The sequence below is a fragment of the Diabrotica undecimpunctata genome, chromosome 2 (assembly GCF_040954645.1).
Source record: "Diabrotica undecimpunctata isolate CICGRU chromosome 2, icDiaUnde3, whole genome shotgun sequence".
Lineage (NCBI taxonomy): Eukaryota > Metazoa > Arthropoda > Insecta > Coleoptera > Chrysomelidae > Diabrotica > Diabrotica undecimpunctata.
Window position 1 is genome coordinate 12,054,910 of NC_092804.1, and position 27,014 is coordinate 12,081,923.

At 33.8% G+C, this 27,014-nt stretch overlaps 1 protein-coding gene across 2 annotated transcripts; it reads left to right on the plus strand.

Moving 5' to 3' along the window:
• Nucleotides 1-5,179: 5,179 nt before the first annotated feature.
• On the plus strand, nt 5,180-25,721 carry LOC140434194 (A disintegrin and metalloproteinase with thrombospondin motifs adt-1-like). Of its 2 annotated transcripts, none has more exons than XM_072522276.1 (11): nt 5,180-5,454; nt 7,900-8,074; nt 8,136-8,573; nt 11,684-11,895; nt 12,011-12,202; nt 13,979-14,107; nt 14,297-14,552; nt 20,341-20,565; nt 20,633-20,750; nt 22,776-22,951; nt 25,415-25,721. In XM_072522276.1, exons 1-11 carry the CDS (start codon nt 5,210-5,212, stop codon nt 25,664-25,666), a joined length of 2,418 nt encoding a protein of 805 aa, XP_072378377.1. In that variant the 5' UTR covers nt 5,180-5,209; the 3' UTR covers nt 25,667-25,721. The 2 variants fall into 2 exon arrangements, with proteins under 2 accessions (XP_072378377.1, XP_072378378.1); XM_072522277.1 differs by having other exon boundaries at nt 14,300-14,552.
• The last annotated feature ends 1,293 nt before the right edge of the window (nt 25,722-27,014 follow it).

The window sequence follows — 27,014 nt, forward strand, 5'->3', positions numbered from 1 at the left end:
TTCACATTGGTGTTTGTGTTTCCCACAATGTCAAAGCTAGTAGTAATTTTGATCCATTTACTGTCAGTAATTCTGTTTAAGTTGTGCTGCTCGTACTACTTTCTCCAGGATGATATTAAAGAGAAGAGGTGACAGCGCATCTCCTTGTTTCAAGCTACTACTTATTTCGAAAGATTCTGAGAGTTTGTTGCCTATCTGTACTCTGGATCTACAGCTATTCACACATAACCCACCTGGTACGCGATATGTAAATACTGCATTGGTTGGTTCTAGCCACAGACATTTGCAAATTGGTTTAACACTATTCTATAGTTACACAACCGTTAGATGTTGCATTATTTGCTCAAATGAAAAAGGCCTGGAGGGACATTTTATCTGAATTTAAAGAAACTCATGTAGGGAGTAGATCAAATGTACTTGAGAAATATCATTTTCTAACGATTTTACGGTCATTAATCGAAAAAATACAAAAAAAGCCATGGTATATTAAAGTCAGGATTTAGGAAATGTGGTATCGTTCCTTTCGATGTAACCCTGCTCTTGAAGCGATTAAAAACAACTAAGCAATCCTAATGTGATAACTGATACGTGATACAACAAATAATAATAAATCAAGTTCGTCGGATATCGAAAACACTTTCATTCGGTATTTAGAATATAAAAGACAGGAAACCACACAGTTTAAGATACGAGGGAAGAAAAAGAAAATAACTGTTTCAGCAGGACAAAGTATTGCCCATTCTGAAATTAATTTAAAAGATCTAACTGATGCATCTACTTCCACAGCTCATCAAGCTATTGAGTCGGCAATCGTAGATTATTCAGAGAGGGACATTGTTTTGGACGACCACTTACCACTAGACAGGGATTCATCAGATGATTAAATAAATGAGGTGCACTGCGAGATATGTAAGAAGAAAGCGAATTGAATGAACAACTCGCCTCAGGTTCTCTTGGAAGAAATATTACTGAAAAAGTTAAAAACTCTGAATTAGATGATGTTAAAAAAATATTGGTAAGTACGTTTTATTTTTCTGTGAAGAATTATGTTTACCCTGGAGTGATAAAAGCAATAGAGAAAATAATGGAGCGATGATTAATGCCATGGCAAAATCGTTAAAGTTTTGGGTATGGTCAGAAAGATGCGACGAAATATGGTATTCGTGGGACAATGTAATTGGCGCCATAACCTACGTTCTTTACATTTATGCTTATTTCATAAATGTATCTAGATTTTAATTAAAAAAAAACTGGACTGGCGAATATTTTTTGCATTTAATTATTGCAAAGTTTAAAATCCTATAGAATTACTATGCACCAGCAAGCATTTCATATGCACATATTATTAAAATGTCGAGTGGTGCAAAGTATCTATCACTTTACTAGGCTATATTTTGCACTACTAATAAAACTAGGTTGTTCTCTTAATTATGCAATATTAAGCTGTATAATATTTATATTATTATTATTATTTATAATAGACAGTTCAGATCTTCTCTCGAGTGACGTTATATCCACTCTAGGAAAATAAAACTAAAAAAAAAATGGTGCAAAGTATAACCTTGTTTTACGGCAAGTTGATTTGTATTGAAAATAAATAAAAAAAATGTTTCAATTCGATATATTTTAGGATGGTAATAATTGACTTCGTTTTTACTTTTGTTTTGTGTTGATTCAATCGAAAGTGGTTTGTTTGTATTTTGTATTTTTACATAATTAAGATAAAGGTTTACTTTTGCACCTGGTGAGGTCATCTTATGTTTTTAAAAAATATAAACCCTTGAGCGTAGTTGTACTTTTTCTGTAGAGTTTTTAATATAAATAAGTACTGATATAGAAAACTTCAGAGCAGAAAGAGAAATCCATATTTTATTTAGCGCATACTCAAAATACGCGAATATAACACCTGAAATAAATTTGACAGTTAAAATAAAAATAAATTTCGTGTTAACAGATACATAGGCATAGGTTAACACAAGATAAGCTAACACTGCAGTAGAAAGGATAAGAAGAAATACATAAGATATGTGTCTATTTAAAAGGACAAGGTAATGGTAGTAGCACAGTATATTGCTTTATAAAGAATTCTTTGCTGCTATACTGTGGTAGTACTCTTGTACAATCGCCACCCTATTACTTGTCCTTGAACAGTCCCCACCCTAACAAGGATTATCATTGGCGTCCACGTGTCGGAAATAGTTTGGGGCTTCAAGCTATTATTGTTGGCCTTACATTTATTTTAATCTTAATCATTAAACTCTAATTTTATTATTGATCCTATTGCATCCTCGAGAGGAATTTGCGACGCAATTGGTTTAAGATTGCGATGTAAGACCAAATACTTACCGTGTCGAGATAGTTTCATGAGATATTTTTCCTGGTTTTTCCTCATGATTTACCATACTAAGGGATTACCAAAAAGGAGACTTTTAGTGTCATCTTGCATGTAGCTGTCTTTTTAAACACAAATCACATGCCATCTTGAACTATCTTTCAATCAAGTCATTCCATGTTCAGTTTTTTTTATACCACTCCTTTGAAGCTCCGAGGTTTTAACAATTTTCCAATAATCACTAGTTTTTTAAAGCTATTACATTGAACATGATATAAAATATTAAAAAAAGGAACTGAACAACAAAATGCAAGAAGAGACACTAGAGGAAATCTTGTGAAAAGATGATAAGTATCTATAAAGTTAGGGATACAATATCGTTATGCGGTAGATATATTGTACTTTTTGTATGAGACTCCATTGGACTGGAAGCTTGAAGTTATCCGAGAGCTATTCTCACCCGGTGATTGGCATGAAGTACACTGAGACACCACAGCCAAGCGCTTTTTACCATTTACCAGTTACCGACTTAATTGGTTGAACGTGTCTCACAGTACAACTACCTGAGAACTATAATCGAGTCGTGGGACAATACCCAAGAGATTAAATGTCGCATTGGAAAGGTAAAAAGTGCATTCTTGACTATAAGCTCTATGTTCAAAAGCCATGACTTCACCCTAGAAACAAAAATAAGGCTCCTTAAATGTTACGTGTACTCAGTGCTTCTGTACGGAGTAGAAACGTGGACATTGAAGGCGGAAACTCTATCAAAACTTCGGGCTTTTAAGCTATGGTTATACAGAAGGATCCTGAAGATATTATGGACAAAGTTACCAATGAAGAAGTACTATGGAGGATGAACAAAACCACGGATTTGGTCAACATCGTGAAGGGCCGTAAGCTGCAGTATTTGGAACATATAATGAGATATCAAGGCAGATATGAGCTACTCCAATGCATTTTACAAGGAAAAATTGAAGGAAAAAGGACCCCAGGACGAAGAAGAATATCCTGGTTTGCTAACCTGAGAGCATGATATAGAAAGACCTCAACACAGCTATTCCGTATAGCAACCAACAAAGTTATCATAGCCATAATGATCACTAACGTTCGGAACAGACAGGCACCCTAAGAAAAAATGGTGTGTTAGTCCCTTAGTGTGACCCTTGGTGTGACCCTTAGTGTGGAACCTGACATATGACTATGAGCTAACAATACCCTTTGCACTTGCGAATGACCTCGCTATGTTGGAGGCGTGAGACAGAGAGTACCTGATTTTTGGTGCGTAGCGTACATGCGTACAAGACGAGGAATTTGTAAGGATGCATGATCTAGAGCTGGCTATGAGTAAGACTGGGGTCATAATTCTCAAGGGTCAGCGGAAAAGGGACGGAACATTCAAGTGAGTAGAGCGAGATAATTAGGTGTCAATGGGAGAAGCAAAACTAAGAAATGCTTGTAATGCGAAATGTCGAACAATGTTTAAACATTCAGTTAGCATGTCATGGATGGTTGCCTGCTTGAGGGAGAGAGAGACACAGAGATAGAGAGGCAGAGAGAGAGAGAGAGAGAGAGAGAGAGAGAGAGAGAGAGAGAGAGAGAGAGAGAGAGCTAACAGACAGGTTAAAATTAATCAGGGAAATTGTGTAGATGTTAACACGACCGGATGGGTGAAAAGAAATCCAAGGATATGTAAAGAGAGCGCTATAAAAAAAAAACAGGAAGAAAGATATAGGGTGTTCAGTTGAGAGTTGAAAGGTAAGAGGGTGTGAATAATGGTAAAAGTTGAGCATGAATAGAGAGAGGGAGAAAAACAGTGAGGAATAGGGGAGAAGGCTTAAGCATCCTTCAGTGAAAATGTGCGACAATACGTGAGTAATACGTGAATGAGTAAATGCCGTACCGACGTTGAGTGCCAACCAGGGTGGCGGCAAATTCATGGTTAAGAAGGGTGCATTTTAGCAGTTAAGTCTTTAGCATTGGCGGCGATGGTGACCGAAAATGACTGTGATCTATAGTATCATTGTGGTCACGTAAGAGAAATCTTGCTTAAGCAAGAGGGGATGGCGGTTTTGCCAAATTCAACGACCAAGGTACATTTCAAACATTTCTATATTCCCCATTAAAGACGAAAAAAGTCGTATTTATACAGAGCATTATGGATATTGGGCCTGCGTAGCGCAAGCGGTAGGATGTTTGCCTCGCAAACCGATGGTCCGGGGTTCGAATCCCACCGCCGGCAAGAACATCTAGACATTCTAAAAATGTCTATAGGCCCCAGGTCGACTCAGCCTGAATAAAAATGAGTACCTTGGGTAAAACCAGGGGTAATAATAGACGGTTGAAGCGTAGCACTGGCCACGTTACCTTCCTTGTATACCGTAGGCCCTAGATATAGCAGACTACCCTGCTATACTCCCAAAGCCGCGACAGCGGTATAAAACGGGAGACTATTATATTATGGATATTGATTTTTAATCACTTTCATCAAACTTCACTATATCTTTCTCAGAAAAACGGGCACAGTGAGATGCTAACTTACTTTTCCATCTTTCAGTAGTTGCTAATGATACAGATGCTGATTCTCCGTAGTTTAAATTATTGCACCAAACGTAGAAGCTTTGAAATCTTCTTCATTGGACCCCAAAGTTTTAGAACATATTAACATTTATCAAAAAGTATTAATAATAAAATTAAATGTTTGGAACTTTTGTTTTATTTTATCAGAACGCCACTGATTTATTTGGCCATTAATTAATAATTTTTAGAAATAAACGTACCAGCAGAATTTAAATAACTGTAAAGATACTCGTAAATTTACTATATAACGTGGGCAATATAAACAAATGAAAAGTTTGCTCAATTTTTGAATCAACAATGTTTAACAAGATATTATTGTTCAGCATTTTTTTCAATTTAAATCTGGTGATCTCGTTTCCAAGGGAAGCTCTATTGGATGCTATGAATGAAGATGAACTCATGTATTATTTTCAAACGAGTGATAGAGCAGGGATACCGGATTATGAGATTGTTGAGTTGCCGGTAGTACTATCTGTAGAAGCTGTTGATGCATATGATGGTTACGATGAAGAAATTGATTACAGTTTTTTGGCTTTTCAAAGGTATTTATTCATAAAAATTATTTATAATTTAATTAATTGTATCAGTTGCTTTAAAAGTAGGTAAAATCTCTAAGGGCATTTAGTCGTAAGAGTCATTCTTCAATATATGTAGTTCTTCGAACGACATCAATATTTTTACGATGTTGTTGTCTTTGTGCTGTCATTGTCTTTGTATAAATTGAATGACGTTGAGGATATAATACAACACTTATAGAGTTATATAGATATTTTATATTATACTATTTCCAATTTTTACATTAGGGGTTTGATACAAGCACAAATTTTTAATGATGCGAATATTTTTGTCATGAGTTCCTACATGTTTTAGTATTTCTACACATCTACATCTTTAGATATTTAAAAACCTTTTTTTGATCATGGAGTTTCTGCAACAAAACGTTCTGGTGTGGCAAATGCTAGTTCTTTAAAACAAATTTTAAAAGCGGGTTGTAATTATATACATAAAAATTTTACCTTGATAACTGGTATTCTCGAACTCCAACTCTTCTTCAGTGATAATTTAAGGAAGAAAGGAAAAAATGGGTAACTTATTTTCAATAACTGAATCGGCGTTTTCGTTGGTTTTGACTATTTTTACCTATACGTGGTGTATTTAAAGAACGACTGTTAATTACTAATTACTTTCAACTGCTTCGAAACGACTACTTCTCGTAGGGGTAAAGGGGTCACTTTTTAACGTTTTTTCTTTTGAAGTGTATTATGACTTACTTTGAGTAAGTTTTAGTTGAAACTTACCAAGAAATTATCTGAACATACAAAAAAATTAACTTTACACATATCATAAGAAAAATGTTTAAAAGTGCCCCTAATAGAGGTAGCTTTGAACTAAGAAGGAGCGCATTTAAATTACCTAAAAATACTTTGAAATCAAACCAAAAAATACAGTTTATTATTGAAAGGACACAATAAAATATAAAAACGTGAAAAAACACAATAAGTACCTCAGTGCCTAAGTTATAGACATTCAAACAAGAAACTATTAATTTTTAATTTACATTGTAATTATCCATCAAATTTGAAAAAGAAATAAATGATTGCGTTCTGCAAGTGCTATAATTTGAATTGTTCATAGGATTTTAATTTTAGTAATTTTAAAACTACATCTTCAATGGGGACTATCGAAATATCCTCCGTTTCTGGAAACTGAAAAGTTGAACTTGTCCTTTTGCCCTTAATTTTTTTTTCAAATTTAACTTTAAACTTTGAATCCACAGCAAATATTTCAGTCATCTATCCCACATAATAATTACACAGCTTTTTTGTAATAAACTTCACTAAAATATAGTCATTCTGTTCATATTTGGCAATTTCTGTGAAGTCCGATTCATTTGAACTGGCATAAACGATGCCTTCATCGGATTCCGAAGTTTCACTCTGTGGTATGGTAACTCCGCATCCTTCTTAGTGCAGGATTTTCGTGCTCTAATATTTTATCTCGGGGCAGCTTTGGGAAAAGTCGTACAATTGCTGGTGTTATTGGGGTTTATGTAGATGGAACAACTTCAATTTCATGTGCTACTGGGGTTGATGTAGATAGAACAGCTTCTGTTGAGTTGTTTACATGTACATGCTTTTAACATTCCATGTATTATTTTTAATGGCAATCGACAGCAGATTGTTGTAACTTTTGTTTTTGTCTCCCTAGGTATTGTTAGCACCCCCTTCCCTGGCCATAAGGCCTGCCATGGACAAGGGACCTTTTGTTTTATTGCTTGTTTCATAATTGTTTTTCTTGAGAAATATAGTGACATACAAACGCCTTCCCGCCGATTCCACTCTACCGTTTGTTGTCTGATTCACGAGCATAAAAGTTTTACTTCTTGTCTCAGGTCTTACAGAGACGCGGGCGTTGATGTGGTCAGTAAAGAAATCGGAAGATTTGAAGAAAACAATGGAAAAAGGCTCTATAATAATTCCAATATTAAAGCTTTTCAGCTACTGGACAATGGGCTTAACAAAAAGGCTCAAGAGGACTAAGTCCTTTGATTTAGTTTAGTTTCCAGTGTTAGATGTGAAAGCAGAGTATAGTGCTTAAAATTGTTCATATTTGTCATTAGTGAAATAATTTATAATAAAATAAAATGGAATAAAATGAAGGTGAAAATAAAATGGACAGAAAGAAATGGAATGCTCAAAAGCTGAGAGATGCACCAATTGCAGAACGATAAGAAGAAAGAACAAAATGTAAATGAAGAAGGCCAGACAGATATAGACTACTACTGGACCAGAATAAAGGAAGACATTGAAGCAGCAGCGAAAGAGGAAATAGGAACAGAAATTTTCTTCCTCATTTCACCTATCAATCTTCCTATAAATGTTATTAAGTTCATGTTGTAACAATTTTTCCTCATACTTTATTTATTTTTGAAAATAACTTTTGTGACCATCTAGGTTTTTATCTTGTATTGACGATTATTATTTTAGGCCAATCGATCTAAAGCTTAAAAGAAATACAGACATTTTGGGTCATAACTTTACAACTTATGTCCATGACGAAGATGGCGTTTCCGTATTCAATCATGTTCCTAGAAGTTGTCATTACTTGCATGAGGATGGTATTACCGTGGCATCGATGAGTATTTGTTCGTCAAAAAATGTTGTAAGTACCTAACTAGTTTGTACCTAATCAGTTTATAATGGCTACCTATAATTTTTTTTAGCAAGGTTTAATTTTTTTGGAAAACACTACTCTAGAAGTTCAGCCACTAACAGAACGATTACAATCAGTGCTTAACATCAAAGAACCTCTTATGGAAACGCTTCTACAAGACGAATCGCTTAAAATTCCCCATTTAGTAAAACGAGCTAGTTTTCTTCCGGCTTTTCCACACACCGAGGAAGATTATTTTCCCATCGTGCCGAATGTTTGGTCCGAAAATGAACATATACGAACAAATAACATCTTCGATGCTGAAAACGGTTATAACTTTAGGGATAATATTTTTCCATCGTACTCAGAGGCTGCTTCTTTCAAAATACCGACGCTAACACTAGAATTAGCAATGTTTTTCGATGAGGCAGCTTACAAAATATTTGCTCCTTATTTTAATTACGATGATAAGAAATTGCAGGATATGTTGTTGGCTTACATGAATGCGGTAAGTTTTTATGTATTCTATTTTGTTTGAGACTTTTCTGATGAATTCTGAGTTAATACGTACAGTACTTGAATGAAACTATATGGAGAAATAAAAATATAGGGACAAAAAAGAAAGGCAGAAATTAAAATACAGCCATCAGACGCATTGGCATGCGTTTACACTTTATAGTCTTTAACTGAATTCGCCTCATTTAAGTTTGTATACTGCTACTATGTAAGTGTTTCTTCTTTTGGAACTTGCCGTTCTCAATATATTCGATTAAGTTGTTGGTTCTGAAAGCTGATGTTATTCCTTTTTTATGTGTTTTTTGTGTGCTATTTTTGTTGATATCTTGCCTGTATATGTAATGAGTTTTTTCTCTGCTGGTGGAAATACTAATTTCAGGACTTTCTTATGTAGTTTTTGATTTAAAATCTTATTTATTGTTTGTTCGTGGTCCCATTTTTTTCTGCTGTTATTATTATTATTGGTTTTTGACATGCGAATTTCTATTAATCTATGTAACATGCTATGGTAGACTACCAATTTATGTTGTGTAGGATGGGATGATTGTGTATAGGAGAAAGGTAGGTACAGTGAGACGGTCGAAACACTGAGACAAACTCGGTAGAGCTTACTACGTCCGGTGTTATCTGGTAGAACTAAATAAACATGCCTATTGCCACCTTGAAGTGAAGCAAACAAGAAACTGTTGAGATTCAATTCAACAAGAAATGTTTTAGTTATCGCTGGCCATTCGAAATAGGTGCGCCGCGTCGTAGCAAATATAGCGTATCTACGTGACCCGTGTTTTCACGGAAATTGAAGTTTTTTAGACAAGGTAAGTTATTTTAACTAAAAAGTAAACCATTTTGCAAGACAATTAAATTAAAACAAATGATTTTTGTATACATTTTATTAGTTTTTTTTAATCGACTTTTATTAACGAATTTTTATGGAACAATGAGACAACACAGCATATGGAACAGTGAGACGCGTCTAATTGTTCCTTTACTGTTTCACTGTTCCGTTATAGTTGTATAAGCCAGATCATTTGCAAAATAATTTCTCTTACAGAAAGAAAATGCCAAGAAAAAATAAAACAAATCGGAAAACAGGAAAATTCTCTGAAGATCTGATGAGACAGGCTATTGAATTTGTACAAGGTGGCACCTCTATATGGCCAGCAGTACGAATGAAAGGACTATCTTTCCAAACAGTCCACAGATATTATAAAAAACATCAACAAGACGAGAATTTCCGTTTATGTACCAATTACAAAGTAAAACAAATTTTACTATCGAACAGGAGAACGACTTATAATTAAATGTTCTAAAATCTTTTATGGTCTATCAAGAGAAGATACCCGAAAACTCTCATATGAAGCCGCAGCCTACAATAATATAGTGGTTCCAGCAAACTGGCATACATCAAAAATTGCTTTACTTGCCCGAATAAAAGGCTTTCAGAAACGTCATTCCAATAATTTATCACTCCGGAGTCTAGAAGGTTGTAGTCTTGCAATGGCAACCGGTTTCAATAAATTTAACGTTGAAATGTTTTTCAGTAAACTTGAAACTGTCTTAAAGCGTTTCTCGGCGTTTGAAGATGGTAGTCGCATCTATAATTTAGATGAGAGAGGAACCGTTAGCGTTCAAAGGTCCCAAAATGTGTTTGCAGAAAGAGGTATATGACAGGTTAATAAGACTACAAGTGGCGAACGTGGAACGCTCGTAACAACATGCTGTATTGTTGGAGCATCTGGAGCAGCTATTCCTCCTGCTCTGGTATTCCCGAGAGTACACTTTAAAGATTATTTGATAAACGGGTCGCCCCCTGGAACTTTAGGACTAGCTTCAAATACAGGTTGGATGAATACTGAAATACACAGAGTGCTTTATGCAAGTTGTTAAGCATTTTATTAAGCACACTGGTAGTACCAGAGAAAACCCTTCTCTATTGCTAATGGATAATCATCAAAGTCATTTATCGATTGAGGCAATCGATTTATGTAAAAATAATGGCGTTACGATCCTAACTATACCGCCACACTATACGAACAGATTACAGCGGTTGGACGTAGGTTTATTAAAACCATTTCAAACTTTCTACAATGCTGCAGTAGATGTACGCATGATGAACCATCCCGGTCAGACAATTACAATTTATAACGTAGCAGCCTGTGTGGGCACAACATATCCACGAGCAATGACGCCAGCTAGCATCACAAGCGCTTTTCAAAAAACCGGAATATTTCCATTTAATCGGCATGTCTTCACTGAAGAAGATTTTTTGTCAAGTTTTGTGACAGACAGGCCACTTGTTGCAATTGAAGCTGCTGTTGAAAATATAAATGAATCTCTAGATGTAGAAAATCCATGTTCAAGTAATACTGATACCACGAAAACCTTTGTTAGCCCAACCGTTTTTAAGTGTTATCCTAAAGCTTCAACAAGAAAATCTGGGGAGGGCAAAAAAACCGCAAAGGAAAGACGATGATAGCTACGAATACCTCGGAAAAATTGAACTGATTAAATTTAAAGAAAAAACATCAAAACAGAAAAAAGTAACTAGGCGCGTATTAGATAGTGATTCTGATGAGCAAGTCCCGAACCAATGTGTTTCAAAGACCTTGTTCGCTGTCCCAATAATAGGAATTATGTTTTGTTGAATTTAACTCTAATGACTCTCTGATTTAAAAGACATACTATGCAGTTATGTTCTTTTTTCCAGTTGTCCCAGATGTACCACATGTATTAAAAGAGACATTTTGCGTCTCAGTGTTCCCACATTGGAAGGAACAGTGAGACATTTAGTAATTTCTAGTTTTAATATTTTTGATGTGTTAACTTTAGTTTTTATCAAGATCGACATGATTCTTCAATTCTTGTTTATATACCAAATATAGAGGTATAATATAAGTTTAAAGTAGCATTTAATAAAAAAGTTATTGTCATTGAAAGTTTTGCGTCTCAGTGTTCCTACCACTCCCCTAATCGTGTTAGTATGGCTTAGTATGGTTATTAACCCTGATAATATTTAAATCTAGAATTTATGGATTAATTACTTTTTGTTAACAGATTTGAAAGATGATGTTTATATATAAAGTAATCTATAAAAAATTTTAGGTTCAAGCATTGTACCACCATCCTAGTTTAGGTACGTCTTTGGAGTTAGTTTTAACAAGAATAGATATAATGAAACGTCAACCAGCAGATATGCAGCACTATGGTGGTGAACGTAACAAACTTCTAGACAGTTTTTGCTCGTATCAGGAGAAAATCAATCCAAAAGGTGACGATAATCCAGGACATTGGGATATGGGTTTATATGTTTCAGGGTAAGAAATCTTGGTTCTGTTTTGAAACAAGCTTTAATTATTTATTTAACTTTAACTGTAAGTGTAAGATATGCCATTTTACATATGGGTATGTATACTTATATTTTTATTTTAGGTTAGATTTCTTTGCATACGACAACGGCAGAAAAAGTGGCGTAACAATGGGATTGGCTACTGTAGGAGGAGTGTGTTTGGATCGTTATGCTTGTGTAATAGCAGAATTTGGAACCACAAATGTTTTTGGAAAACCGTATCCCAGCGCTGGATTTACCAGTGTTTATGTACTTGCCCATGAAATTGGGCACAAGTAAGTCTTTTTCTTTAGTGTTTAAGCAATTTATATAATGATTTTCTAGTAGTTTTAAATATTTATTTAGAAGTAAAGCAAAGTTTATAAGTAAAATGTCAAAGAGAGCAAGTCGACATATGTTTTGGTGCAGATAAAATAACCAACCAAGAAATCCTATGTGGAATGCGAAAGAAGTCATAGTTGTCTACTTTATCTCTCCTTTTCTATGAATAAGTTTTGGATATCTGATCGCTCAACTATTACAGTGGAGGCGATTAAGAAGAATAACTGGACCCTGTTCTGCAACAATGGTGTAACCCACAATTTGTTTACAAATGTAAAATACATGCCAACAAGTTTATTACGAATGGTTTGACAAAAAGCAAAAATGGTAGAAGCCGTATCTGGTACTTTAGCGACATCTATTAACCAAAGTTCTAATCCACATTCGTCAAACTAGTGATAATGCATAAATCTACAACAACCAGGTAATCCACAGTGCGGTTTACATTGTTGTTGAAAAATATTCAATGGGTATATGTATCAACATAAACTACAATAATTCTTTTTCAAAACAGAACATGAATCAATTATTTTATTAGGACAAATTGGCTATAGATCTCAGTAATCATTTGTTTTATAATATGCTGTAGTTTACTATTTACACAAATAAACTTAGCGGTTGATACCCTGGTGCTATAAAATGTAGTGGGTTACGCCGTTGTTGCTTATTGCTGCATTATACATTGGGGGAAAAACTAAGACAAATTAAGTTAATTGCGTTATACAATACATGCGTTTTTATGCAATAAACGACAATTAGACCGAAATCATTAGACTGAAAGCAGTAAACCAAACTCATTGGACCGAAAAGCCCTTTACCGTAACCTCACTAGACCGAACAGCATTAGACCTACAGCATTTTCATCAGTTAAACAAATTAACATCGCAAGTTAACATCGAAAATGCAGGAAAGGGCAGAAAACCTTTACTTGGAAAAATAGAACTGCCTCCACTGTGGCCAAATGGTAGACAGCTTTCTGCTGAAAAAATAAAAGACCTGAAAGACATCTTGGATTTGGTACCTACAGATGCAAAAGTCTTTTATAATTTCTTAGATAAAGTCGGAAGTGAAAATTTCATAGACGATGACATGGACAGATGCCAGATTTTACTATTGATGAAGAGCAATTTGACGTTGTATGTGAATAATAAAAATAACTGTATCTACTTTTTCTCAATAAAAATGCTTTCTGATTATCTTTTGTATCAAATTGTATTATAAACTATTTTGACACAATTAACTATGATCACTTACTCAATTTTGCAACAATCATGTAACCCAGTTTTTATTGTTTTTTTATACCAAAAATTAAAGGTTATTGTTTTATTTCGATATTTTCCGTTTATATGTATTATTGTAAAAGACTAAAACATATTTAAAGAAAAAAATCTCAGTAAGGGAATTTTCTATGATAACGAAATACAAAAAGCTAATTATCTCAGAACAACATGCCGGTGGCTTACACCATTGTTGCAGAACAGGGTCCAACTATGCTTGCCGCAAATTTCGTTAATAAATTGGCATTCAAGAAAAACAAAAATGGATAAATGGTCTATTTTCTTCCATCCAAGGTAGATGGCGCTACATAGCGTGTCCACTCCGTAAGCAGCAAAATTTAGCTAATAATCCTGTCTTTCTGTCTTATGATTTTTAGAAAGAAAGGACAGAAAATTCATGTCCTTTCCGGAAGGTAGCTATATTTTCAAATAAAAATAATACTATCTTTTTAGTTTAGGCATGCACCATGATAGTATTCAAAACAGCTGTCCCAAGGAAGGTTACATTATGTCGCCATCCAGAGGAACCAACGGTGAAACTCAATGGTCAAGATGCAGTGCAGATGTCATGACGAAATTAAGGTAAAGGTATTAGGAACTACACAATATCCTTATCCGTATCAAAATTAATTTATTTCATCAGGAAATTTACCAGATACACTTTTAAATTAGTAGATTATCATGTAGTTTAATAAAAAATATATGATATTACTCTATATTGAATAAGGCGACGTTATCATACTAATCTGAGTATTTTATATTATATTTAAGTAGCTGGGCAAAATGTTTAGAAGACACATCCAAACCTAATAAAAATCTGGACCATAACAAATTTCTGCGGACACCCGGTCAAAAATTTACTGCCAAAAAACAGTGTGAGATACTTCTTCGTGATAAGGATGCTACAGTACTACCCAGCCAAGGCCTTTCCGAAATTTGTTATAATTTACATTGTAAAACACCTCATCGAAGTGGACATTACTTTGCGGGACCTGCTCTTGAAGGCACTCAATGTGGTTATGGGCAGGTATGTTATTTTAACTTCGGGTTTATTTCAAGGTAGTTTTATTTTATATATATATATATATATATATATATATATATATATATATATATATATATATATATATATATATATATATATATTGTTATGATGTGTTTTTTGTTTGAATGATGAGCAATGAGTATTTTTAATAATATAATATATAGGGTTTTTATCGCGGTTCTCAAAGAATTAGTTTGTAAGTACTTTTTTAAATTATCTTTATTATAACTATTATGGAACACACATATATATCTAACCTAGCCAATGTAAATTTAAAATAAACTATCTTTAAATTGATACTCTTATAAAACTAATTAAATTCTATAGACAATGTAAAATTTAAACAAACTATCTTCAAAATTGAAATTGTTATGACATTAACTAAATTATATTAACAAAATTTTGTACCTTTCTTTCACTGAATGCCTAAATGAACTGTTTTCCACTATATAGATTCTAATCATCACTGAATGTCTTCGTACTTCGGTTATCCTTGTTTTTGTAAAATTACTTTTTCCAATTATCAGCTTCTACCAATTTAAGATATATTTTTCTTCACCAGCATTTATATACCACCAAGCAAACCAACAAACACCATTTATATTTATTCTTCTTTTCAATATACCAATATCCAATTATTATAAGTTGATTTATACTAATCTCCAATCATAATATAATTTTAATTCCTTCCAATGTCCATCCAATATTCTTCTAATATACTTTTATAATCTTCAATAATTATTTGTGTATAATTATAAATGTGCATTAAATATATGCATAATTTTTAATCTTCATTTAACTCACTATATTAAACAATTGGACTATCTCCAACTAACTTTCATATTTCTTATTAAACTGCTTGACTGACTTACTAAAACTGTGAACAATTGACTTCACTAACTAATCTACTAACTTTCATAATAAACTGCTTGACTTCTGACTAAAAACTGCCATCTTGAATCCAAATCACGGGTATTTATATCCTTTTGGATATTCCAGAACCATCTGGTAAGAGATCATGTTCCAATTTGTTCTATTTCTTCGATATCGATGTTCTCGAAAAAAAATATCTGTTCTATCCACCGACATAATCATTATTCCAGAATGTTCGACCGTAAACAATCGTCACACTCTGCACTCTGGAGAATTCGTTAATGTTCCATTGATAATTTTGTTGACATTTAGGCTTTTCAGATCAGAATAAACATTCAAATTAGTAACTAACACTCTAATTTAATAAAATACACAATTCAAACAATATATTATTATAACCCCACTTTATATTCCCAATTATTTCCTAAAATGTCAACTTGGAGACAGAGTTTGTATAGTTGGTTGCCTAGTCACATGGCTCACTTAAATGTATCTACCACATTATAATTACTAAAATACAACTTTTTACAATTATTATATGCTAATTTCTTAAAATGCCCTCACATAAATATATTTTTATAAATTTCTCTAGTATATAACTTATTTAAAATAATCAAATACTTTTTTATATCTAATATTATGTAGTATATAACTTATAAATTATTTTCTATAAACCCCAATTGTCACAATATATATATATATATATATATATATATATATATATATATATATATATATATATATATATATATATATATTTAGGGATTCTACAGTATTCACTGCCTTCCCTCGCTCAACCGTTTCCATCTCTCTCTGTTGTTCCATTCTCCATCGTTTAGGCCTCTCTTACTCATGGCGTCGTCTACTTCGTTCCTCCAGGATTTTCGGGGTCGTCCTCTTTTCCTCCTTCCTATGGGGCTCCATTCGGTTATTCTCTTTATCCATCTGCTGTCGCTAGTTCTTCTTACATGTCCATACCACTTTAATCTTTTTTGTTCTATATATGTTAGTATGTCTGTTTCTATTGATGTTCTTTGCTTTATTTCGTCATTACTTCTCCTATCCATTCTTGTTACTCTGCAGCATCTTCGCAGGCATTCCATCTCTGTTGCTACTATCTTACTGCTGTTTTTCTTGTTTATGATCCAATTTTCAGCCCCATATGTCATAATACTTCGCACTAATGTTTTATAAATCTGCGTTTTTGTCTTCATATTTAGGTGTCTATCCCACCATACTGAGTTAAGTTGTCGGATTGCTGTTCTTGTTTGTCCTAATCTTTGTGTAATTTCTTCCTCTGTTGTTGCCTTTTTCGTGATTATAAACCCCAGGTATTTGAATTTATCCTTTCCTTTGATTGTTACGTTGTCATCAATCTGTAGATCTTCTATGTCTTCTTCACTTGTAGATAGATACTCTGTTTTCGCGAGGTTAATATCTAGGCCAGCCTTGGTATATTCTTCTTGTAGTTTCTTCATCATGTAGCTGAGGTCGTCTTGGTCTTGTGCAATCACTACCTGATCGTCTGCAAAGCTTAACGTATATAGGTATTCGTTCCGTACCGGTACTCCCATGTCTTCGCATTTTCTTTTCCATGTAGTCAAGGCTTTCTCTAAGTATATTTTGAATAGGGTTGGAGATGTGGAACAACCCTGCAGGAGCCCTTTTGTTGTGGTGAAGTCTCCTATGATTCTTGTTCCCATTTTAATGGACACTATTTTCTTTATACAGAGCTTTTGTAGCTTCTATGAGTTCCGTCTGTATTTCTAATTTGTACATTGCCTCCCATAGTTCTGACCTTGGCACAGAGTCATACGCCTTTCTCAGGTCCACAAATGCCAAGTGTATATCTCTATTTTTTGCTATTTTCTTTTCCAACAGTTATTCCAGTGTGTATATGTGATCTATGGATGATCTTCCTGCCGTGAAGCCTGCCTGATCCTCCCCGATTTTGCCTTTTATCGCTTGCTCTATCTTTTCTCGCAGTATCTTCCCATATAATCTTCCTATTGATGATATTACGCTTATTCCTCTGTAGTTTTCGCATCGTTTTCTATCTCCTTTCTTAAATATAGATGTCATATATGCCTCCGTCCATTCCTTTGGGAGCTGTTCTCCATTTATGGCTTTCTGAAATATCCATTGCATCATCAGTTTTATTTTATTAATATCTATTATTTTTTAACGATTCAAGAAATAGGAGCATATATGAGATTTACTAAAACGTTGACCCTTTCAGTCACAGTGTCCTCCTACGAGGACACAAACTTAATAAGCATCATATTGCCAAATAGTGGCATTTAACCTTACGAAATAAGGTAGTGTTCCTAGTAGAAGGAAAGTGTATTTACTCATTTATGAATCATAGTGCTACCTAGGAGCAAACGCAGTACCAAATGATTACGTCCGTTTCCCGCGATCCTCCATACACGTATTTTGTGATTGATTTACAGGTATAATTAAAACCTGAAATATATACACAATTGATTTGATTGCAACTAGAAGCTTAATAATTTATGCTTTTTATTTAAATACATACTCAGCATTCTTGTAAACTTTGTAAATTTTTGTAAACATCGACGTCCTTCAGGAGGGATAACCGTACTTCATGAGACAAATTGGGAGAGTATAAGTTTTCGGTAATTAAGTTTGTTCTAGTTTTTATTTATTTCTAATTTACTTTGAAAAATTATATTACTTATATTAGATTTTAAAAAATTAAGCAGCTCTTAAGTGAGATGTCAAACAATAAGAACAATGGTCATCACGAATTGGTTTGGTAATAAATCAGTGATTATTGTATCTAACTTTGCTGGTATAGGGCAACTGGGTAATTGCCAAAGATGGTACAAAAATAATAAACAATATATATTGATGTACTCCAAACAATTAGGTTGTATAACCAAAACATGGAAAGAGTTGATAAGCTTGATTTCTTGCTTCTTCTTACTCTTCTTCTTCGCGCGACTAGGATTACTCCTGTTTGTCTGCCTCTTATTCTGTTTCAGTCGTTGTTGACTGTACATTATCTTTCCACCTTTTTGGCGGCCCTCCAACGGGTATTCTGCTATACGGCTTGTTGTTTTTACAGATGTTCGCTAATCTATCTGGTCCCATTCGGTTTACATGTTCATTCCAGTTTTTTTTTTCTTGTTTTTATCCACCTGTTAATAGTTTGAATTTTGCATTGTTCGCGTATACTTCTGTTGGTTTGTCTGTCTCTTAATGATATGCCCGCTATTGATCTTAATACTTTCATTTCGATATTGTTGATTTGTTGTTTCGTCTTTCTTGTATCGGTCCTTGTCTCCGCTGCATATGCTAGGATTGGTCTTACTGTTGTCTTGTATAATTTCATTTAGCTTTCTGTGGTCAGACATTTGTTTCTACATATGGTTTCTCGGAGGCAACCACTTACTCTTGCCGCTTTTGATGCTCGCCTTGTGGTCTCTGTTCTTATATCCCTGTCACTAGTGATCTCTACTCCTAGGTAATTGAATTTCATTACTTGTTCTACAATTTTGCCATCTATTTCTAGTTTGCATCTACGCGGCTCTTTATTGATCACTATACATTTAGTTTTTCTACTGATATTCTCATATTAAGTTTGTTTGCTGTGATATTGAAGGTGTGGAGCTGCTTTTGTAGGTCATCTTCGTTATCAGCTATTAGTAGGTACTGCATCATCGGCATAGCATAGTATCGTGATTTTATGTGCTCCCATGTGGTATCCGTGCCGTTTTCTTACTTCGCGAATTATTTGATTCATCACCATATTGAGTAACAATGGGCTGAGCGAGTCTCCTTGGCGGATTCCTTCTTTTAGTTCTATGCATTCTGTTTCCCCCGTTGGCATTATAACTCTGGTCTTGTTGTTCTTGTTAATTTCATTAATTGTCCTTATTATCTGATGATCTATTTGTTCAGCTTGTAATAAATTTAAGATGTCATTTCGCTTCACCCTGTCAAAAGCACTTTTTAAATCTACAAAGCACATGTATGCTGGTTTTCCATATTCAATATACTTCTCTATTATTTGTATGATAATAAAATTGACGTCTATTGTGCTGCGGTTCTTCCGGAAGCTTTGTTGTTCATCTGCCATGTTCGCTTTTTCCTCGATTCTATCTTTTATGACTGCCGTTAACAATTTTAATGTACTATTCATCAGACTAATTCCTCTATAATTTTCAGGATTTCTCGAGTCTCCCTTTTTACGTATCGGTAGCAGGGGACTTTCCTTCCATTCCGCTGGTACTACTCCGATATTTATATTATATCTACGAATAATTTTAGGAGCCATTTGCGTAGTGTTGTTCCTCCATATTTTAGCAGTTCATTGTTTATCTTATCAGGACCAGGTGCTTTTCTGTTTTTTAATTTTTTTATTCGTTCTTGTAGCTCTTCTTCTGATATTAGTACTCTATAGTGAGTTTCGTTAACGATTCTTTCTCTGTTCTCTTCTTCTCCTTCTCCATATAATTTCGTGAAATGCTCAGTCCATTGTTCCTCCGTAATGTTATCTATGCGTACAAATTCATTCATTTCTGTTTTTTGTCTCCTTATCATCTTCCACACCTTTTAAACCACACCTTAAAGTAACTTTGTCTTTGTAGAAGCACATTCAATAATTCAAAAACCAAAAGGGCTATAGCCAAATTCTATGTTTTAAAAATAATAGAAAAAGTCTGGAAAGTTTCATATTTTTATTTGTATTATTTCTTGGAGCGTGACTGAAAGAGTTAAAAACTTGCTTTCATTTTTGAATTTATTACCTATCATCAATAGCTCTTTAGAAAAAAATTGTTGCAAAAATAAATAATCGATAGAAAAAGACAAGCGAATAGAGTGATATAGAGGACCTTCATGTTAAAAAATTTAGCAATTTTTATTTTAGTACTGCTATGGTGGCACCTGTGTCAAAAAAGCTCTTCCCAAACCAGTCAAAGTTGTGCCAGGAGGATGGGGTCCATGGAAAGAAGGTGTGTGCAGTTCAGGTTGTATAGAAAAATCAAAAGGGAATACTTCAAAAAGAAGACTTTGCAATAATCCCGCTCCGCTCAATACTGACGAGGGGTGTGAAGGATCGAGTGTGCAATTTGGACTTTGCAACGATAGTAAGGTAGTAAAATATGAATTTTTATACTAAATATACTCGTAATTACATATTATTTATGTTGTTGTCTTAGGTATGCAAAGGAAAAATTTCTGCAGTAAACTATGCATCACAAAAATGTACAGAATTCTCGAAGCTTTTGCCTGAACTGGAATCTGTGGGGACTGGGCTTCAATCACCACACGAAGAAGGTATTTTTTTTAATACACATATCTGTACTAATTTAGTTATTTTTTATGCCAATATAAATTTAATACTAATTTTACAGACTTATTAGTCCTCTATTGAAACGATGTTATTAATTTATCATAAAAAAGCTGCCCCCGCTTGGTATCTCCGGCCAATCTTGCACATTTGAAAGATATATCTGTGGAAGGGTAGATTTTTATGCCGTACTCCGTAAAATATTTTTCTTGTTCCATTTTTGCTGTAGTATTCCACATTAACTTTACAGACGACTCTTTATAGTCTTCGCCATTGCCTTTTTTCATGTTAAAGGCATAATCCTCGAAAATTTATGCTAGTTTCGTTATGGCAGTACATCTTTCAAGAGTAAAATTTCTCACCCGTAGGAACTCTGCAAATTGGGCCCAAATAAAGCTTCTGGACCTCTGCGTATTCAATGGGACATTTTCCGAAACCAATTTTTTTATTTCTTCGCCTGATTGGCATGCAAATCTTGATTTTTCGTCTGGATTCCTTATACCTGTCCAAAATTGATTACGCATCAATGAAGTTTGTCATACTGACAACAATGGAATTACCAGACACCTTCGTGACGGATCTGTCATAATTTTGCCGCTGAGAAGTCACGGCATCGAGTTAGAATCTATGGAGAAGCTATGAGCATATTAACGTGTGTATTAAAAACGGCGTAGGTAGGCGTGGCTAACTGTGAAACCAATATGGCGGTGGGATCATGGCCGGACTCAATAATATTAAAACTACTATAAAAATATGAGTAGTTATTCAGGAGATTTAATTATAATCTACAAAGTGCAATACATTTTTAATAAACTATGATTTATTTATCCCGCGGTAAACACAAAAAACACGATATATTATACATAAAGATAAATTAATACAGTCAAATACTATTAATTTATTCTCTGAAGTACGGGCCATTCCTTTGTTTACATATTTGTATACTAACCTGTAGAACGTTATTCCTGAAGATTTTTTATTAATATTGCTTCTGCCACTGCAACTACGTTGAGAACAAGAAACCATTATTATGCACTATCACAATATATTATTACAGTTTCTATAAAAGTATTATAAAACTAAAAATATTCGAAAAATAACAAACGTAAATAAACATATACGATCTGTCAAAAGTGGCAAAACAATATGGCCGAAGTGAGGTCGTTTTTAGTCACGTGATGCCCTCTCCATAGATTCTAACTCGATGAGTCACGGGCAGGAAGGAGTTTTGTCAGTAGGAAACGTGGCGTTGCTATGACGTTTTATCAGTTAAAAATAGTCTAGTGAAATAGTCATTAATATCGAATTAAAACTTTAATTTCATACTAGCGGACCAACTCGACATCGAGTTTTTTAAATGAAATTTTTATTTTGCGAGAAAAATATACAATATATACAATGACCGGAAGTAAAAATATTTTTATCAATAACTCAAAAACTATAAATGATAATTTCGTGAACTTACATTTTTGAACTCTACGTTGAATTCTCTATTGATTTGAGTAATAAAAACGAAACCGGAAGTCGACCTCAAAACCGGAATGCAATTTTTAGTTCATCAAATGTCGACATGGATATCATTTAGCAGTTAATTTTGCATGCTGATCACGAATCCGGTGTCAGATTTGCTCTATCTTGACGTTTTATGCGCGTTTCGGGTCACTTCCGGTGTCGGATCGCAACCGGAAGTACATATTTAGATTCGTCTCGGCGAGACCTTTCGATCCATATATACATTGTGGGGTCTAAAACTTAAAGTAAATTTTAACTTCCGGTCATCTCAAAACCGGAAGTGAATTTTTGTACCAAAAGTATATCTTGACAATCTCATACGTAATACTAATAATATTCCGAAAAAATATTTTAATTATCTAATATGGTTTTTGAGTAAAGTGGTGGACAAGAAAAGGGCTTAGCGTTTTAGTATATAAGATTATTATAATTATTTATTATTTTTATATTGATACTACTTTTTTCTTTTAAAAAGTATATACATGAACAGTTCTTTTTAGGGCGTTTATGGATGGGATGTGCTATTTTTTGTAAAAGAGCCGATTCGGGAATATTCTACACTCCAAGGATAGAACTGAACGATCTGGGAATTTCACCTTATTTTCCTGATGGAACATGGTGTCATTCAGTGGGAAATAGAGATTTCTATTGTTTGCAACATCATTGTTTACCAGAGGTACGTTTTAATTATATATTTTATAACCAAAATAAAAAAAAATTTAAAAACAACCATTTATCAGCAAAAACGTATTATACAGCTGGATCCTAAAAAACTGATAACACTCTTAGTAAGATTTGATCATTTTGAGCAGTGTATTTGATTGGTCTGACATTATATTATATTTATTATGACAGACAAATAATAAAATAAACAAACAAACAACAAACAATTGATTACATATGTTAATTATTCATACATTGTAATAATTGAATGGTGGGTCGCAACAATGTTGTAAGCGACCGAATTGAGATTATGCAAGAGATGAAAAATCATATTGACAAGTTATTTATGAAAATAAGCACTGAAAAAAAATCAATTTCACTTAACAACAAGATAAAGTTATAGATGTGTAAGTAAATTATGCAGGTTTACACAAAGTAAGCAGAAAAAAATTATTTCAAAAAAATATCCCAGCAACAATGTTGTATATACTGGATATAATATAACAGTGTTGCACCTGATTACTATGCGATGTTTTGGCTTAGTTAGGTTTTAAAAAAGTATATAATATTAATAATAAACTATAATCAATTCAAAATGTTTATTAATATGTTTTATATGCTAAGTACACAGTTTAATGCTCCTTAAATTTAAACTTAAAAATAATGTTCCATGGTATTCTAATTTTTCGTAAAACTCTCGGTATTCGGGTTTCCGGTACTGACACATGTCCAGTAGATTTTTGCGTTTTTCTTCTTTTATTTTTATAGGCCCGGTATACGCATTCGGTAACGCATCAATTTTGTAGTTAAATGCTCTGATGGCTTGTGCACCCCATGTTTTATTCACAAGTGCGAATGTTTGCCAAGGTTGCATGACGTTGTGAGAAGTTCTAGCTATTATTCTCGTAGGATCATCGCTGTCTAATTTGAACCAACGGTACTCAGTGATCTTACATTTGGGATCTTTCCATACGTAAAATCCACAAGGAAACTAAGTTCCTGTAGCCGGCTGTATACCATGTATCACAAAAAATTTGTTAAAATCCTTTACAAAAGGTATATAATTAAAAACCCAATCGGGCTATGTCATGAAAACAAAACGTTTTCGGAATCCATAGTCCATCATCAGTGTCTAGGTGTACATGTTTTAAGCTACTAAATATCTGGGTAAAAACCCGTTAAAAATTATAGGTTACAATTTAGTTTACATTATTCAATCTTATATATTAGGATGTTAAAGTTACTATTGGGCGTTTCACGTTAAGAAAATAACATTGCGGAGATAGGGCCATGTATTTCTTATGGACGATAGAAGCGCAGCGATGCCACGATGAACACAAGCACGATTCAGGGTTGTATAATTTGTATTTTCGTTTTCACAGACATGAATTAAATAATTGTTTTTTAACGTAATTGATCAAAAGTATCCATTCGAAACAAGAGATAAAAAGTAGGGAAAATGATTTTAATTAAATAAATAGTATTTACAAAAGATAATTTTATTTTATCTTATTTTAATTATAGTAACGACAGTTTATTTGTTTTTCGGTAAGAATATCATATACAATGAATCATAGAAATCAGTAGAAAATATTGCTTGTTTAAATCATGCACTTTGCCGGCTATTAAAGATTTAAAAGCAAATAAACGGACCGCTTGGAATGCATATATCTAATTACTAATTGCAACTTAAAATAATACGGTGTACGTATGTCAGCGATTTTATGTCGTTCTCTGAGACTACATAATGATAATAAGGCTTTGTGGTTCTTCAGTTGTTATTCTGACTTTACAGTTAAATGTTAATTGAAAATGGAAATTCGAAAAATATATCGACAATCTAGTAAACCGCATGCCTGAGAGTTTTGGCAACACTGATCTCCATAAGTATAATGTTATTTTCTTAACGTGGAACGCTGTATAGTAACTTTAACTGGTAACTTCAACAAAATCTTCATGAGCGGTAGATATTTTTGGTCTTCCAGAACATTGCTTTCTTTCGAATTTTTTGTTCTTTCCTTCTTTTATTAATATTAAAAACTGTTGTTCTGCTTACGTTAAAATGGTTCGCTACGGCAGATAGTGACCAACAATCTTCTAATTTCGTTACAATTCTTGTTTTTAGTTCTTTGCTAGCATGTGGAGCCATTTTTTGATGTTGAACAGAATAAGTTATCTGACAAATTTTAAGATTTAGCAGTAACAGTGACACTATGTAAATAAGTATTTATCCTTCAAAATACACTGCTCAATTTTCTACAAAATACGCTTTAAGAGTCATATCAGTTTTTTTAGGAACCAGCTGTACATTTCCATCGGAGATATAACAACTTCTATTCAACAAATATTTAACTAAAAAAGAGATAGTAGCTTAATATGAGTTTACTTTTTTAACGGTTCGTACAGTTATTGTTAAAATATTAGTTGACAACTACTTAAGAGCCATCTAACGTTAATTTAATACTTAATTTTGTAGAATTTTCAAATCAGAACATTATCAGATCACCTAGAAGACCTATCTTTTCTTCAGAATGCTAGACCTCATGCTCACGTCTCCCAAGATATAAAAGATTACTTATCTGTAGATTCGTACGGGCGCCCGATAAAGACAACATTATCCGAAGGTGACGACATACCTCCACAGGATGAAGAATGGGAGTCCCATGATTATATCGAAATTCCAGGATTGAGGGAACGATATTATAGTGAAAATGCGAACAGAATATAGTGGCTGAATTGTGATCAATTATTATTTAATCCTTTTAATACACTTTTAAAATGTTTGTTGTTTTTTTTTTATTGAAAAATTTGTCGTATACTAAATTATTTACGTCTGTTTTATAGATTTTGAGAAGGCGTTTGATAGGGTTCAGCATGGTTCGAATATCTAGACATGATTGGAATAAATGATAAAGATCTGAGACTTTTACAACATCTACATTGGAATCAAGAAACTTCTATTCTGGTAGACGTCAAAGAAACAGACAAAATTTGTATTTAAAGAGGTGTTAGACAGAGTTGTGTATTGTCGCCAACTTTGTTTAACGTTTACTCAGAAATAATTTTTAACGAAGCCTTGGAAGGGCAGTGTGGAGTTCGAATAGGGGGAGAAACTATTAACATCAGATATGCAGATGACACCGCGCTCATGGCTGAAAGTATCGAAGATCTTCAATTCCTTATAGATCGAGTCACTAAAGAATGCTCTAATAACGGACTAAGCATAAATACAACAAAGACAAAGTTACTTGTGTTTAGTAAACAAGACCTCGGCGCTATACAACTAATTGTCAATAATGAACCGATAACAAAAGTTAACCATTTTAAATACCTAGGATCTTGGATAAACAAGACACTAAATCCGGATGAAGAAATTAAAACTCGTATAGACATTGCAAGAGGAGCATTTATGAAACTTAGATCTATTCTGAGCAATTCTTAGCTGAACTTCCAGCTGAGAATTAAGTTCCTAAAATCTTATGTGTATCCTGTATTACTGTATGGATGTGAAACCTGGATTATGAAGGTTAACATGATGAACAAATTAGAAGTCTTCGAGATGTGGTTATATCGTAGAATGCTCAGAATATCATGGGTTCAACACATTTCAAACAGAGAATTCTTGAACAGAGTAGGTCAAGGCGAAGGCGACTTAATAAAGATGATAATCATCACCATTGGTGCTACAGCCCTATAAAAGAGCCTCGACCTTCCCAAGTCTATTACGCTAGTCAGTTCTATCCATTGTCAACTGTTGCCAGTTTGCTGCGCCTATTTGTCTACCATCCTCATCTACACCATCCCTCCATCTGAGTTTTGGTCTACCCCTTTTTCTACTTCCCACAGGTTGTGACATAAGGATTCTTCTAGGAGGGTTGTTCTGCTGTGATCTTGCCAGATGTCCTGCCCATCTTAGTCTTCCTATTTTTATAAAGGATACTACGTCTTTACCACCAAATATATGTTTATAACTGTGATATATCTCGTAGTTGTACCTCCTTCTCCAAACACCATTTTCACAGATGCCACCAAATATTCTTCTCAGGATCCTTCGTTCAAATATAAGCAGGAGATTT

Excerpts from the sequence above, each read along its gene's own strand:
- LOC140434194 (XM_072522276.1), top strand. The coding sequence starts at position 5,210 with ATGTTTAACAAGATATTATTGTTCAGCATTTTTTTCAATTTAAATCTG. Across the intron at positions 8,574-11,683 it reads TGTTGGCTTACATGAATGCG|GTTCAAGCATTGTACCACCA; the intron begins GTAAGTTTTTAT and ends AAAAAATTTTAG. Across the intron at positions 20,751-22,775 it reads TCAATCACCACACGAAGAAG|GGCGTTTATGGATGGGATGT; the intron begins GTATTTTTTTTA and ends AGTTCTTTTTAG.